The 17,280-nt window shown below is 44.2% G+C and overlaps 1 protein-coding gene and 1 non-coding gene across 4 annotated transcripts in view; one reads left to right on the top strand and one right to left on the bottom strand.

The window, feature by feature from the left end:
- adgb (androglobin) overlaps positions 1-17,280 on the bottom strand; it is a 386,047-nt gene that overhangs the window by 232,939 nt on the left and 135,828 nt on the right. For all 3 annotated transcript variants that reach the window (XR_015758508.1, XM_087991569.1, XM_087991570.1), the window contains exon 3: positions 989-1,081. Coding sequence is in view for 2 of the 3 variants with exons in the window: in XM_087991569.1 (XP_087847695.1) it covers positions 989-1,081 (93 nt within the window). In the remaining variant the exon portion in view is untranslated. The remainder of the gene's footprint in view (positions 1-988; positions 1,082-17,280) is intronic.
- Positions 2,491-2,561, top strand: trnag-ccc (transfer RNA glycine (anticodon CCC)). Its single transcript has one exon. It is a non-coding gene; the product is annotated as a tRNA-Gly (tRNA).

Here is a 17,280-nt window from a genome sequence, read left to right as displayed (position 1 = left end):
GATGGGTTAGAAATCCACAAGGGTTTCCCTTCCATAGATTCAAATCACGCCAACTACAGTCCATGTTTCTATCAGCTTTTAGAGGTATTAATCGTGACACTCGGGTAATGTTCCAGGAACCAAGGTTCAAATCCTGCTATGGCAGATGGTGCAATTTGAATTAATCAAAAATCTAAGGTTAAGAGTCTAATGACAACCATGAAACTGTTGCCAATTGTCAGAAAAATCCATCCAGTTCACTAACATCCTTCAGAGAGACATCTGCCATCCTTACCTCATCTGGTCTACATGTGACTCCAGACCCACAGCAACGTAGGTTAACTCTCAACCGCTCTCTGGGCAATTAGTTGTGGGCAATAAATGCTGCCTAGCTAGCTATGTGAATGAATGAAAAACAAAGGCAGCTGTAATGCTAGTTGAGGTGCCCCAGTAACAAGTATCATTACAACAGGAGGGGCATTCACTGCTACCTTCACACACACTTGAACAAGTCAGAACAGTTTGCTTCACAATAGCAGTTGGCTGGAAGAACACAGCAAGCCAAGCAGCATCAGGAGTGGAGAAGTCAACGTTTCGGGTGTAAACCTTCTTCAGGATTCAAGCACTCAGGTCCTGAAGATGGGTTATACCTGAAACATTGACTTCTCCACCTTGAAGATGCCTGGCTTGTCCTGGTCTTCCAGCTTCTTGCTTGCCTACTTTGGATTCCAGCATCTGCAGTTTTTTTTGTCTCATAACAGCAGTTGTTAGAAAACAGTGCTATCTACTGCAGATTGACTGTCAGACAATTTCTGTAGTACAGTAGCTTCTGCATATTTTAAAAAGGTTAGAAGAGTAACAGGAGAACACAGAAGATACATTTTGAGAGTGGTGACACCAATTCTATGATTGGAATGTTTAACTGAGAATTCATAAAATAGATAGGCTCGTCACTATAACTTCGCCATTCATTCTCAGACATGATAGAAACATTGCATTGTCGACTGACCTTCTCTAGGATAAATTCATAAGGACGCTTCCAAGAATAAACTTTAAGTGATGGCGGCAGTTCAACCTTCCCCTCCGGATCTTCAAACAATTGCTATGAAGAAACAAGATATTCAAAGGTCCACCAAAACACAAAAATGATTAATGTTATAATATGAGCTAACAGGTGAAAAACTACACCAACATGCTAAGATCTCTGCTTTTTGGCATAACTCAGCTTTCTCTCTATTTTAGTTGCCTTGAAAGTTCTGCAGTTGCAGAGTAATTCTCTTACCAGCAAAACTGCTTCTATTTAACTATTTGGTTATTTGATTTGCCATTACTTTTGTTTTGTTAAAGATCACTGACAAGTGATAAAATCAGACTGAGACCATCCAGGAGAATAATCATTCATATTTAAAGCAGTCATAGGAACACGATTTAAAACCCCATTTAATGAGCATGTGAACATTAGATTATGATTTATTTCTGGGGAGGGAGAGGTAGATTGTGTGAAAGCAGCCAATTACAGTGTCAACCTTCCTTGGATGAGGGTTATTCACTTGACCCTGGATCCTGACATTTAACATGGTAAACATGCCTTTCTAGTGGATTTTCCTATCCAGAAGGATGAAGTTCCAGTTTGGACCAAATGCTAGAGGCACAAGAGCTTTTGTGAAATACTGAATTCATTTCACTGCATCACAAACACAATAGCCAGCACTTGTAGTGTTTCGATGAAGTGGTAATTATCAGGAAGTTTTAATACAAGCCAGATGCTCACATAATATTTGGAGCTGCACTCTTCTGCACAAGTGAGGAACATACCATTCTGGTTTGTGTATTGTTGATGGTGGACAGGCCTTGGAGAGTCAGGAGGTGAGTTACTTCCCACAGTACTCCTAGTCTCTGACCTGCTCTTCCATCCAAAGTATTTAAATGGTGAGTTCATTTGAGTTTATGGTCAATGGTAACCCTGGATGTTGGTAGTGGGGGATTCTGTGATAGTAATGCCATTGAATGTCATGGGGTAGTAGTTAGTTTGTTCTCTTATTGGAGATGGTAATTGCCTGGTATTTGTGTGGCATAAATGCTACTGGTTACATTTCAATCCAAGCATAGATATTTTCTGGGTCGTTTTACATCTGGACCTGGACTGTTTCGGTATTGGTGGAGTTGCGAATGCTGCTCAACATTGTATGATAATTGATGAACAGTCCCACTTCTGATCTTATGATACAGGGAAAATCATTGATGAAACAATCAAGCTGTTTGGGCCAAGGACACTACCCTGAGGAAACTCCTGCAGTGATATTCTGAAGCTGAGCTGATTGAATTCCAATAACTACAACCATCTTACTATGTGCTAGGCATGACTCTAAACAAGGAAGAGAACTGTATGCCAGAGGACTGTAGATGCTGGAGATCAGAATCAAGAAGTCTAGTGCTGGAAAAGCACAGCCAGTCAGGCAGCATCTGAGGAGCATTCCTGATGAAGATCTTATGTTCGAAACATCGACTCATGAGCTTGTGGTGCAACAGTAGCACGTCTGACTCCCGATCAGAAGTCGTGTGTTCAAATCACGTCAGGCTCGCTGAAGTTAACTTCATTCACAACTAATCTTGGAGGAACTGTTGGGCGAAGTTCACAGCACAGAATCAGATAAGTTAATTGTTGTTTTAAGTCTGTCCAAGAGAAAGGCTTTAGTAGTGGATACAATGGATTCTTTCTTGATTATATGTTTTTGGAGATAAGTCTCTTGATTAAACTTAAAATATAAGCCATAGCTATTAATTTAACCTGAGACAGTGTTTGTAGAGGAATAAGATGGTGTTATTTTCTGGGTCTGTAGATTGTGAAGGAGCAAAAATGGCCTTTGCAGTGATATGTACTTCTTGTCAGATGTGGGAGTTTAAAAAGAGTTTAAGAGTTACTGCGGATTATATCAGCCGTAAATGCTGTTGGATGCGAATCTTATCAGATCGAGTGGATCGGTTGGAGAGATAGATAGAAGCGATGAGGAATTTGCAACAGCAACAGTATGGGATGGATGGCAGTTACAGAAAGGGGGGAAAGTCTCAGATACAGTCACATAGATGGGTTAACTCCAGGAAGGGTAAGAGAGGTAGGCAGCTAGAGCAGGATCCACCTTTTGTGGATATACCCATTTCAAACAGATATGCTGTTTTGGAAAGTGTAGGGGATGATGGATTCTCAGGGGAACGTAGCACGTACAGCCAAGTTTCTGGTATTGAGACTGGCTCTAATGCAACGAGGGGTATGTCGGCTTCCAAGAGATCAATTGTGTTGGGGGATTCTGTAGTCAGAGGTACAGACAGACGTTTCTGTGGCCAGCGGAGAGAAAGCAGAATGGTGTGTTGTTTCCCTGGTGCCAGGATCAAAGATGTCTCAGAGAGGGTGAAGAATGTTCTCATGGGGGAGAGGGGCTAGCAGGAGGTCATTGTCCACATTGGAACCAACGACATTGGAAGGGAAAAGGTTGAGACTCTGAAGGGAGATTACAGAGGGTTAGGCAAAAATTTAAAAAGGAGGTCCTCAAGGGTAGTAATATCTGGATTACTCCCAGTGTTATGAGCTAGTGAGGGCAGGAATAGGAGGATAGAGCAGATGAATGCATGGCTGAGGAGCTGGTGTATGGGAGAAGGATTCACATTTTTGGATCATTGGAATCTCCTTTGGGGTAGAAGTGACCTGTACAAGAAGGACGGATTGCACTTAAATTGGAAGGGGACTAATATACTGACAGGGAAATTTGCTAGAACTGCTTGGGAGGATTTAAACTAGTAAGGTGGGGGGGTGGGATCCAGGGAGATAGTGAGGAAAGAGATCGATCTGAGACGGGTACAGCTGAGAACAGAAGTGAGTCAAACAGTCAGGGTAGGCAGGGACAAGGTAGGACTAATAAATTAAACTGCATTTATTTCAATGCAAGGGGCCTAACAGGGAAGGCAGATGAACTCAGGGCATAGTTAGGAACATGGGACTGGGATACCATAGCAATTACGGAAACATGGCTCAGGGATGGGCAGGACTGGCAGCTGAATGTTCCAGGATACAAATGCTACAGGAAGGATAGAAAGGGAGGCAAAAGAGGAAGGGGAGTGGCATTTTTGATAAGGGATAGCATTACAGCTGTGCTAAGGGAGGATATTTCCAGAAATACATCCAGGAAAGTTATTTGGGTGGAACTGAGAAATAAGAAAGGGATGATCACCTTATTGGGATTGTATTATAGACCCCTTAATAGTCAGAGGGAAATTGAGAAACAAACTTGTCAGGAGATCTCAGCTAGCTGTGAGAATAATAGGGTAGTTATGGTAGGGGATTTTAACTTTCCAAACATCGATTGGGACTGCCATAGTGTTAAAGGTTTAGATGGAGGGGAATTTCTTAAGTGTGTACAAGACAATTTCCTGATTCAGTATGTGGATGTACCTACTAGAGAAGGTGCAAAACCTGAGCTACTCTTGGTAAATAAGGCAGGGCAGGTGACTGAGGTGTCAGTGAGGGAGTACTTTGGGGCCAGCAACCATAATTCTATTCGTTTTAAAATAGCGATGGAAAAGGATAGACCAGATCTAAAAGTTGAAGTTCTAAATTGGAGAAAGGCCAATTTTGACGGTATTAGGCAAGAACTTTCAAAAGCTGATTGGAGGCAGGTGTTCGCAGGTAAAGGGACGGCTTGAAAATGGGAAGCCTTCAGAAATGAGCTAACAAGATCCAGAGGAAGTATATTCCTGTCAGGGTGAAAGGGAAGGCTGGTAGGTATAGGGAATGCTGGATGACGAAGGAAATTGAGAAAAAGAAGGAAGTATATGTCAGATACAGACAGGATAGATCGAGTGAATTCTTAGAAGAGTATAAAGAAAGTAGGAGTATACTTAAGAGGGAAGTCAGGAGGGCAAAACGGAGACATGAGATAGCTTTGGCAAATAGAATTAAGGAGAATCCAAAGGGGTTTCACAAATATATTAAGGACAAAAGGGTAACAAGGGAGAGAATAGGGCCCCTCAAAGATCCACAAGGCGGCCTTTGTACCTACTAGAGAAGGTGCAAAACCTGAGCTACCCTTGGGAAATAAGGCAGGGCAGAAAATGGGGGAGATACTAAATGAATATTTTGCATCAGTATTTACTGTGGAAAAGGATATGAAAGATATAGACTATAGGGAAATAGATGGTGACATCTTGCAAAATGTCCAGATTACAGAGGATGGATGTCTTGAAACGGTTAAAGGTGGATAAATCCCCAGGATCTGATCAGGTGTACCCGAGAACTCTGTGGGAAGCTAGAGAAGTGATTGCTGGGTCTCTTGCTGAGATATTTGTATCATCGATAGTCACAGGTGAGGTGCCAGAAGACTGGAGATTGGCAAACGTGGTGCCATGTTTAAGAAGGGCGGTAAAGACAAGCCAGGGAACTATAGACCAGTGAGCCTGACCTCGGTGGTGGGCAAGTTGTTGGAGGGAATCCTGAGGGACAGGATGTACATGTATTGGAAAGATAAGGATTGATTCGGGATAGTCAACATGGCTTTGTGCTTGGGAAATCATATCTTACAAACTTGATTGAGTTTTTTGAAGAAGTAACAAAGAAGATTGATGAGGGCAGAGCAGTAGATGTGATCTATATGGACTTCAGTAAGGCATTTGACAAGGTTCCCCATGGGAGACTGATTAGCAAGGTTGGATCTCATGGAATACAGGGAGAACTAGCCATTTGGATACAGAACTGGCTCAAAAGTAGAAGACAGAGGGTGGTGGTGGTGGAGGGTTGTTTTTCAGACTGGAGGCCTGTGACCAGTGGAGTGCCACAAGGATCGGTGCTGGGCCCTCTACTTTTTGTCATTTACATAAATGATTTGGATGCGAGCATAAGAGGTACAGTTAGTAAGTTTGCAGATGACACCAAAATTGGAGGTGTTGTGGACAGCAAAGAGGGTTACCTCAGATTACAACAGGATCTGGACCAGATGGGGCAATGGGCTGAGAAGTGGCAGATGGAGTCTAATTCAGATAAATGCGAGGTGCTGCATTTTGGGAAAGCAAACCTTAGCAGGACTTATACACTTAATGGTAATGTCCTCGGGAGTGTTGCTGAACAAAGAGACCTTGGAGTGCAGGTTCATAACTCCTTGAAAGTGGAGTCACAGGTAGATAGGATAGTGAAGGCAGCGTTTGGTATGCTTTTCTTTATTGGTCAGAGTATTGAGTAAAGGAGGTCATGTTGCAGCTATACAGGACATTGGTTAGGCCACAGTTGGAATGCTGCGTGCAATTCTGGTCTCCTTCCTATCAGAAAGATGTTGTGAAACTTGAAAGGGTTCAGAAAAGATTTACAAGGATGTTGCCAGGGTTGGAGGATCTGAGCTACAGGGAGAGGCTGAACAGGCTGGGGCTGTTTTCCCTGGAGCGTCGGAGGCTGAGGGGTGACCTTATAGAGGTTTACAAAATTATGAGGGGCATGGATAGGATAAATAGACAAAATCTTTTCCCTGGGGTCGGGGAGTCCAGAACTAGAGGGCATAGGTTTAGGGTGAGAGGGGAAAGATATAAAAGAGACCTAAGGGGCAATGTTTTCACGCAGAGGGTGGTACGTGTATGGAATGAGCTGCCAGAGGATGTGGTGGAGGCTGGTACAATTGCAACATTTAAGAGGCATTTGGATGGGTATATGAATAGGAGGGATATGGGCCGGGCGCTGGCAGGTAGGATTAGATTGGGTTGGGATATCTGGTCGGCATGGACAGGTTGGACCAATGTGTCTGTTTCCATGCTGTACATCTCTACATTCTTGAAGAGGGGCTTATGCCCGAAACGTCGATTCTCCTTCTCCTTGGATGCTGCCTGACCTGCTGCGCTTTTCCAGCAACACATTTTTCAGCTCTGATCTCCAGCATCTGCAGTCCTCACTTTCTCTCTGTGCATCTCTCTGACTCTTTGACTCTCCTGCTCCTGGAATACTGCCTGACTGGCTGTGCTTTTCCAGCACGTCACTTTTTGACTCATGACTCTAACCAAGAGAGGTTTACCCTGATTCCCATTGACCCTAGATTTGCTCGGGTTTGATGCCACACTGAAATGCAAGCTTGTTGCCAAGGGCTGTCACTCTCACGTTTCCTCTGGAATTCAGCTCTTTTTTCGATGTTTGAACCAATACTGTGATGAGGTCAGGAACTGACTGGCCCAGATGAAATCCATCTTGGCATTAGTGAGCAAGCTGTTGCTAAGCAGGTGCTGCTTGAATGCACTAGTGATGACATCTTCCATCACTATCCTGATGATCCAGAGTAGACTGATGTGCTAGAATGGCTGGCTTGGGTTTGTCCTTCTTTCTCATATACAGGACATATCTGGGCAATATTCCACATTGTCGAGTAGTTGCCAGTGTTGTAGCTAAACTGGAACAGCTTAGCTACAGTGTGACAAGTTCTGTCACATAGCTTTCAGTCCTGATGCCAGAATGTTGCCAGTGCCTATTGCCTTTGCAGTAGCAAATGCCTATAAATTAAATTGGCTGAAGTCTGGCATCTGTCATGCTGAGGAGCACTGGAGGAGGCCGAGATGGAACATCCACTCGGTACTTCTTTCTAAAGATTGTTGCAAATGCTTCAGCTTTATGCACTGATTTGCTGGGCTCCTCCATCGTTGAGGTCAGGGATATTTGTGGAGTCTTATTCTCTAGTGAGTTGTTTAGCTGTCCACCATTATTCACAAACTGGATGTGGCAGGACTGAAGAGCTTATATCTGATCTGTTGATTGCAAGATGACTGAATTCAATCTATCATTTTCTGCTTACGCTGTTTGACAAACAAGAAGTTCTGCTTGGGAGCTTCACCAGGATGACACTCCATTTTTAAGTATGCCGATTCTGACACTCCCTTCTCCACTCTCCATTGAACTAAGGTTGATCCCCTGGCTTGATGGTAATGGCTGGGTGACATGTGTCATGCCATGAGGCTGCAGATTGTGCTGGAATACAATTCTGCTGCTGTTGTTGGACCACAGTGCCTCTTGAGTTGCGAGATCTGTTTGGTCTGTCCATTTAGTATGATGATGATGATGATGCCATACAATATGATGGAGGGTATTTTCAGTGTCAAGGTGGGATTTTGTCTCCACAAGGAATGTGTGGTTGCCACTCTGAGAGTCATAGAGTCATACAGCATAGAAACAGACCCTTCAGCCCAACTCGTACATGTTGACCAGGTTTCCTAAACCGAACTGGTCCCCTTTGCCTGACTTTGGCCCATTCACCTCTAAATCTTTCCTATCCATGTACCTGTCCAAATGTCTTTTAAATGTAATAACTGAATCTGCTTATGCCACTTACTCTTGCAGCTCCTTCCATATATGAACCATGCTCTGCATGAAAAAGCTGCCCCTCAGCTCCCTTTTAAATTTTCCCTTCTCACCTTAAACCCATGTCCTCTTGTTTTGGCCTCCCCTACCCTGGGAAAGATCTTGGCTATTCACCTTATCTATGCTCCTTGTAATTTTATAAACCTCTAAAAGGTCATCCTGTAGCCTCCTACACTCCAGAGAGAAAAGTCCCAGCCTATCCAGCTTCTCCTTATAACACAAACCTACCAGTCTGTGTAACATCCTTGTAAATTATTTTTGTACCTTTTCCAGTTTAATAACATCCTTCTGATAGCATGGGGACCAGAATTGCATGCTGTACTCCATATGTGATCTTGTACAGCCGTATATGACCTCCCAACTCCTGTACTCAATGCTCTCACTGATAAAGGCAAGTTGCCAAACACCTTTTTCTCCACCCTGTCTAACTGTGACATGGAGTTGCCAGTGTTGGGACAAAGTTAAAAATTACACAACACCAGGTTATAATCCAACAGGTTTATTTGGAAGCACTAGCTTTTGTAGTGCTGCTCCTTCATCAGGTGGTTAGGAAGCTAGTGCTTCCAAAATAAACCTGTTGGACAATAACCTGGTATTGTATGATTTTTAATTCTGTCTAACTGTGACACCATTTTCAAGGACCTATATACCTGCATCGCTAGGTTTCTCTGTTTGACAACAATCCCCGGGACCCTACCATTAACTGAGTAAATCCTACTCTGGCTTGTCTTATCAAAATGCTACACCTTGCATTTAGCTAACTTAAACTCTGTCTGCCATTCCTCTAGATGAGTTGATCAAGATCCCATTGTACTCTTTGATAGCCTATTTCACTGTCCACTATAGCACCAGTCTTGGTGTCATCCACAAACTTACTAACCATGCCTCCTATAATCTTATCCAAATTATTTATATAAATGACAAACAACAGTGACAATAGACAATAGGTGCAGGAGTAGGCCATTCTGCCCTTCGAGCCTGCACCACCATTCAATATGATCATGGCTGATCATCCTTAATCAGTATCCTGTTCCTGCCTTATCTCCATATTCCTTGATTCCACTATCCTTGAGAGCTCTATCCAACTCTTTCTTAAATGAATCCAGAGACTGGGCCTCCATTGCCCTCTGGGGCAAAGCATTCCACACAGCCACCACTCTCTGGGTGAAGAAGTTTCTCCTCATCTCTGTCCTAAATGGTCTACCCCGTATTTTTAAGCTGTGTCCTCTGGTCCAGCACTCACCCATCAGCAGAATCATGTTTCCTGCCTCCAGAGTGTCCAATCCTTTAATAATCTTATATGTCTCAATCAGATCCCCTTTCAGTCTTCTAAACTCAAGGGTATACAAGCCCAGTTGCTCTAGTCTTTCAGTGTAAGGTAGTCCCGCCATTCCAGGAATTGACCTCGTGAACCTACGCTGCACTCCCTCAATAGCCAGAATGTCTTTCCTCAAATTTGGAGACCAGAACTGCACACAATACTCCAGGTGTGGTCTCACCAGGGCCCTGTACAGCTGCAGAAGAACCTCTTTGCTTCTATACCCAATCCCTCTTGTTATGAAGGCCAGCATGCTATTAGCCTTCTTCACTACCTGCTGTACCTACATGCTTAACTTCATTGATCTGGTGTACAAGAACACCCAGATCTCTTTGTACTGCCCCTTTACCTAAATTGATTCCATTTAGGTAGTAATCTGTCTTCCTGTTCTTGCCACCAAAGTGGGTAACCATATATTTATACACATTAAACTGCATCTGCCATGCATCTGCCCACTCACCTAACCTGTCCAGGTCACCCTGTAATCTCCTAACATCCTCCTCACATTTCACCCTGCCACCCAGCTTAGTATCATCAGCAAATTTGCTAATATTATTACTAATACTATCTTCTATATCATTAATATATATTGTAAAAAGCTGCGGTCCCAGCACTGATCCCTGCGATACCCCACTGGTCACTGCCTGCCATTCCGAAATGGAGCCGTTTATCACTACTCTTTGTTTCGTGTCAGCCAACCAACTTTCAATCCAAGTTAGTACTTTGCCCCCAATACCATGTGCCCTAATTTTACTCACTAACCTCCTATGTGGGACTTTATCAAAAGCTTTCTGAAAGTCCAGGTACACTATATCTACTGGATCTCCATAGTCCATCTTCAGAGTTACATCCTCAAAAAATTCCAGAAGATTAGTCAAGCATGATTTCCCCTTCATAAATGCATGCTTACTCTGTTACTACTATCCAGATGTGTCGTAATTTCATCCTTTTTAATAGACTCCAGCATCTTTCCCACCACTGAGGTCAGACGAACTGGTCTATAATTTCCCACCTTTCTTAAAAAGTGGTACAACATTAGTCACCCTCCAATCCTCAGGAACTGATCCCGAATCTATCGAACTCTGGAAAATAATCACCAACTCATCCACGATTCCTCGAGTCACCTCCTTCAGTACCCTGGGATGTAGACCATCAGGCACCGGGGACTTATCAACCGTCAGACCTAACAGTCTCTCCAACACCAATTCCTGGCAAATATAAATTCCCTTCAGTTCAGGTCCTTCAGCCACTGTTACCTCAGGGAGATTGCTTGTGTCTTCCCCAGTGAACACAGATCTGAAGTACCAATTCAATTCTTCTGCCATTTCTTTGTTCCCTGTAATATATTCCCCTGTTTCTGTCTTCAAGGGCCCAATTTTAGTCTAAACCATTTTTTTGCCTTTCACATACCTAAAAAAGCTTTTACTACCCTCCTTTATATTTTTGGCCAGTTTACCTCCATACCTCATGTTTTCTCTGCGTATTTCTTTCTTAGTAATCCTCTGTTGTTCTTTAAAAGCTTCCCAGTCCTCCGTTTTCCCACTTATCTTTGCTATGTTATACTTTTTCTCTTTTAACTTTATATATTTCTTAACTTCCCACGTCAGCCATGGCCACCCATGCCTCCTCCTAGGATCTTTCTTCCTTTTTGGAATGAACTGATCCTGCATCTTCTCCATAATACACAGAAATATCTGCCATTGTTCCTCCACTGTCATCCCTGCTAAGGTATTGCACCATTGAACTTTGGCCAGCTCCTCCCTCATAGCTCCATAGTTCCCTTTATTCAACTGAAATATTGTCACTTCCGATTGTACCCTCTCCCTCTCAAATTGCAGATCGAAGCTTATTGTATTATGGTCACTACTTCCCAATGGCTCCTTCACTTCGAGGTCCCTGATCAATTCTGGTTTGTTGCACAATACCAGATCCAGAATTGCCTTCTCCCTGGTCGGCTCCAGCACCAGCTGTTCTAAGAATCCATCTCGGAGGCACGCCACAATGTCTTTCTTGAGGTCCAATACCATCCTGATTCTCCCAGTCTACCTGCATGTTGAAATCCCTGATAACAACTGTAGTAACATCTTTGCGACAGGCCAATTTCAGCTCCTGATTCAACTTACATCCGACATCCAGACTACTGTTTGGGGGCCTGTAGATAACTCCCAAGAGGGTCTTTTTACCCTTAAAATTTCTCAGCTCTATCCGTACTGACTCTACATCCCCTGATTCTAGGTCCCCCCACGCAAGGGACTGAATATCATCCCTTACCAACATGGCCACCCCACCCCCTCTGCCCGACAGTCTGTCCTTACGATAACATGTGTAGCCTTGAATATTCATTTCCCAGGCCCTGTCCACTTGAAGCCACATCTCAGTTATCCCCACAATATCGTATCTGCCAATTTCCAAAAGAGCCTCAAGCTCATCCATCTTATTTCTAATGCTTTGTGCATTCATATATAGTATTTTTAATTTGTTACTGCCCTCACCCTTCCCATCAATTCCTATTTCACTCAACCTTACAGCATGATCCTTTTTGAGTTTTCTGCTTCATTGATACAGTTGTCTTTCTTGACTTCCCTTGTTCTAACTTTCCCTTCAATTTCCTTCTTAAACATCCAGTTTGTCCCCTCCCTCCCGCTACTTAGTTTAAATGCAGCTGTGTTGCAGTAGCAAACCTGCCTGCCAGAATGCTGGTCCCCAACCTATTAAGGTGCAAACCGTCTCTTTTGTATAATTTATGCTTACCACAAAACATACCCCAGTGATCCAAGAATTTAAATCCTTGCTTCCTGCACCAGTTCCCCAGCCACATGTTCAAGTCCACTATCTCCCTGTTTCTGGCCTCACCAGCCCGAGGAACTGGAAGCAAACCGGAGATAACCACCCTGAACGTCCTGCTTTTCAGCCTTCTTCCTAGTTCTCTGAAGTCCCGCTGTAGTATGTTCCTCCTCTTTTTCCCGACATCATTTGTGCTGACATATACCACCACCTCTGGCTCTTCACCTTCGTCCTTGAGGATTTCCTGCACTCTGTCTGTGATGTCTTTAACCCTGGCACCAGGAAGGTAACACACCATCCTTAAGTCCTGCCTGCTGCCACAAAAAGCCCGGTCAGTTCCTCTCACTATGGAGTCCCCTATTACCACGGATCTGTGCGATGTCCGACTCTTTCGCTCTGCCTCCATGACAACTTTTGATTGACAGACCTGGCCGCCTCGCGGACTGGCAGTGTCATCTGTCTCTACTGTTTCCAAAAGATTCAACTTGTTCCTGACTGGGCGCAAGTGAAGTCTCTTGCACCTGTCTCTGCCTTCCTCATCGTCTGCTCTCTTCTGCTCTCTTCTGGTATGTTCAGTGTAATAACCTCGCTGAAGGTCTTGTCCAGAAAGTAACTTCCTTGGACCCTCTTTTTGGGGCAAGTCTGTGGACTTTTAATTTAGGTTAGAGGAGGAGGGTGGGAGGGAGGCCCTACTTTGTCGGACCTGGGGTCTAGAACACACCCACTCAAATAACAATCACTCACCTTCCCGATCGGCTTTGCGCTCCGACTTCACTTCCGCCCAGCACCCATTGATTTCTGCTGCAAAAAGACCGTCGGCATCGAGGTAAGTTCTTAAATAACAATCACTTACCTTCCCGACCGGCTTTATGCTATGACTTCACTTGCGCCCAGCACCCGCCGTTTTCTGCTGCAAAAAGACCGTTGGCGTCGAGGTAAGTTCTTAAATAACCATCACTTACCTTCTCAACTGGCTTTGCACTCCGACTTCACTTCCGCCCAGCACCCGCCGTTTTCTGCTGCAAAGAAACCTAGCACCAATCCTTGCGGCACACTGCTGATCACAGGCTTCCTGTCTGAACATTAACCCTTTACCACCACCCTCTGCCTCCTACCATCAAGCCAATTTGCATCCAATTGTCTACCTCTCCCTGGACCATAGAACATAGAACAATACAGTACAGAACAGGCCCTTCCACCCCCAATGTTGCGCCAACCTGTGAACTAATCTAAGCCCATTCCCCGACACTATCCCATCATCATCCATATGCTTATCCAAGAACTGTTTAAATGCCCCTAATGTGGCTGCGTTAACTACATTGGCAGGTACAGTATTCCACACCCTTACCACTCTTGACTAAAGAACCTGTCTCTGACATCTGTTTTAAATCTATCACCCCTCCATTTGCAGCTAGGCCACCTCGTACAAGCCAACGAAAAAGATTCTCACTCTCCACCCTATCTAATCTTGCATGTCTCTATTAAATCCCCCCTTAGCCTTCTTCTCTCCAATGAGAACAGACCAAAGTCCCTCAGCCTTTCCTCATAAGACCTTCTCTCCAGACCAGGTAACATCCTGGTAAATCTCTGCTGCACCTTTTCCAATGCATCGTTCCTGTAGTGGGATGACCAGAACTTTACACAATATTCCAAGTGAGGCCGCACTAGTGTTTTGTACGGGTGCAGCGTGACATCACGGCTCTGGAACTCAATCCCTCGCCCAATAAAACCTAACACAATGTATGCCTTCTTAACAGCACTATCAACCTGGGTGGCAACTTTCAGGGATCTATGTACATGGACACCAAGATTCCTCTGCACATCCACACTACCAAGAATCTTTCCATTGACCAAGTATTCTGCCTTCCTGTTATTCTTCCCAAGAATCACCTCACATTTATCTGCATTGAACTCCATCTGCCACCTCTCAGCCCAATTCTGCAGTTTATCCAACCACTCCACCGACTTTAGTGTCATCTGCAAACTTACTAACCCATCCACCTATGCCTGCGTCCAAGTCATTCATAAAAATGACAAACAGCAGTGGTCCCAAGACCGATCCTTGTGGCACACCACAAGTAACCGGACTCCAGGCTGAATATTTTCCATCAACCACCACTTGCTGCCTTCTTACAGAAAGCCAGTTTCTAATCCAAACTGCTAAATCACCCTCAATCCCATGCCTCTGCATTTTCTTCAAAAGCCTACCATGTGGAACCTTATCAAAGGCTTTACTGAAGTCGATGTGCACCACGTCAACTGCCCTACCCTCATCCACATGCTTGGTCACCTTCTCAAAAAACTCAATGAGGTTTGTGAGACATGACTTGCCCTTGACAAAACCATATTGACTATATCCAATCAAATTATTGCTTGCCAGATGATTATAAATCCTATCTCTTATAATCCTTTCCAAAACTTTTCCTAAAACAGACATAAAGTTCACTGGTCTATAATTACCTGGGTTATTTCTACTCCCTTCTTGAACAAGGGTATGACATTTGCAGTCCTCTGGTACTAAACCTGCAGACAATGACGACTTAAAAATCAAGGCCAAAGGCTCTGCCATCTCCTCTCTAGCTTCCCAGAGAATCCTTGGATAAATCCCATCTGGCCCAGGGACTTATCTGCTTTCACATCTTCTAGAATTGATAAAACCTCCTCCTTACTAGCCTCAATCCTTTCTAGTATAATAGTCTGTATCTCAGTCTTCTCCTCTACAACATTCTCCTTTTCCCGAGTGAAAACAGATGAGAAATATTCGTTTAGCACCTCTCCAATCTCTACACGGTATACACACAAGTTCCCACTTCTGTCTTTGACTGGCCCAATTGCTACCCTAGTCATCCTTTTATTCCTCACATACCTGCTTTAGAGTTCTCCTTTGATCTACCTGCTAAAGACTGCTCAAGTCCTCTCTTTTCTCTTTTTAACTCTCTCTTTAAGTCCCTCCTAGCTAATCTGTCAACTCTTCATCGCCTCATCTGAACCATCTCATCTCAACATCACATAAGCCTCCCCCTTCCGCTTAACAAGAGATACAATTTCTTTAGTAAACCACGGTTCCTTACCTTATCACTTCCTCCCTGCCTGACAGGGATATACCTATCAAGGACATGCAATATCTGTTCCTTAAACCAGCTCCACATTTCAATTGCCCCATCCCCTGCATTTTGCTACCCCATTCTATGCCTCCTAAGTGTTGCCTTTCGCATTATAATTGCCCTTCCCTCATCTATAACTCTTACCCTGTGGTATGAACCCATCCCTTTCCATCACTAAACTAAACGTAACTGAATTATGGTCACTCTCTCCAAAGTGCTCGCCTACCACTAAATCAAACACCTGACCTGGTTCATTACCAAGTACTAAATTCAGTATGGCCTCACCTCTTGTCGGCCCTTCGACATAATGCATCAGGAACCCTCCTGCACACATTGGAGAAAAACTGATCCATCCAACATACTGGAGTTATAGCATTTCCTGTCAATGTTGGGGAAGTTAAAGTTCCCCATAATGACCACCCTGTTCCTTTCACTCCTAAGCAGAATCGTTTTGCCAATCCTCTCCTCCACATCCCTGGAACTTTGCAGAGGCCTATAAAAACTCCCAGCAGTGTGACCTCTCCTCTACTAATTCTAACCTCAGCCCATATCACCTCTGTAGACGAGTCCTCGTCAAAAGTTCTTTCAGCCACTGCTATATTGTCCTTGACTAACAAAGCCACACCTCTCCCTCTTATACCACCTTCCGTGATCTTAATGAAAGAACCAAACCTTGGAACCTGCAATATCCATTCCTGATCCTGCTCTATCCATGTTTCTGAAATGGCCACAACATTGAAGTCCCAGGTACCTATCCATGTTGCAAGCACACTTACCTTATTACGGATACTTCTGGTGTTGAAGTAGACACACTTCAAACCAGCTTGCTGTCTGCCAGCACACTCCTGTGACCGTGAAATCCTGTCCATGTCCTCCCTATTCACATCTTCCTGTCCACTGGAACTACACCTCAGGTTCTCAACCCCCTGAGCTCAACCCGAATAGCACTAGCAAATTTCCCACCCAGAATATTAGTACCTCTCTGGTTCAAGTGAAGTCCGTCCTGTTTGTAGAGGTCTCATCTTCCTCAGAATAAGTCCCAGTTATCCACATACCTGAAATCCTCCCTCATCATCCTTGCAGCCATGTGTTTCAGCTGATATCGCTCCCTGTTCCTCTCCTTGCTATCACACGGATAACAAACCAGAGACAACAACTCTGTTTGTTCTAGCTCTTAGCTTCCAACCCAGCTCCCTGAAATCCTGCCTTACATCCCTATCTCTCTTTCTACCTATGTTGTTGGCACCTATGTGGACCACGACTTGGGGCTGGTCACTCTCTCCCTTTGGGACCCCAAAGACACGATCCGAGACATCATGGACCCTGGCACATGGGAGGCAATGCACCAATTGTGAGTCTCTTTCGTTCCCAACAAATCTTCTATCTGACCCTCTAACTATTGAGTCCCCAATAACTAACACTCTCCTCCTTTCCCCCCTTCCCTTCTGTGCAACAGGGACAGACTCTGTGCCAGAGACCTGCACCCCAATGCATACCCCCTTGTAAGTCCTCCATCTCCAAATAGTATCTGAAACAGGAATGACCACAGGGGATCCCTGCACTGACTGTTTTCTCCCCCTTCTCACAGTTACCCAGCTTTCTTTGTCCATAGGAATAACAACTTCCCTGTAACTGTTATCTATCACAGACTCTGCTTCTCGAATGATTCAAAGTTCATCCAGCTCCTGCTCCAGTTCCCTAACGCGGTCTTGGAGGAGGAAGAG

The sequence above is a fragment of the Chiloscyllium plagiosum genome, unplaced genomic scaffold (assembly GCF_037043375.1).
Source record: "Chiloscyllium plagiosum isolate Xiang-an unplaced genomic scaffold, Cpla_swu_hap1 HiC_scaffold_10, whole genome shotgun sequence".
NCBI classification, from domain to species: domain Eukaryota; kingdom Metazoa; phylum Chordata; class Chondrichthyes; order Orectolobiformes; family Hemiscylliidae; genus Chiloscyllium; species Chiloscyllium plagiosum.
Note: the sequence above shows the minus strand (reverse complement) of the source record. Positions and strands in the feature narration are given on the sequence as shown.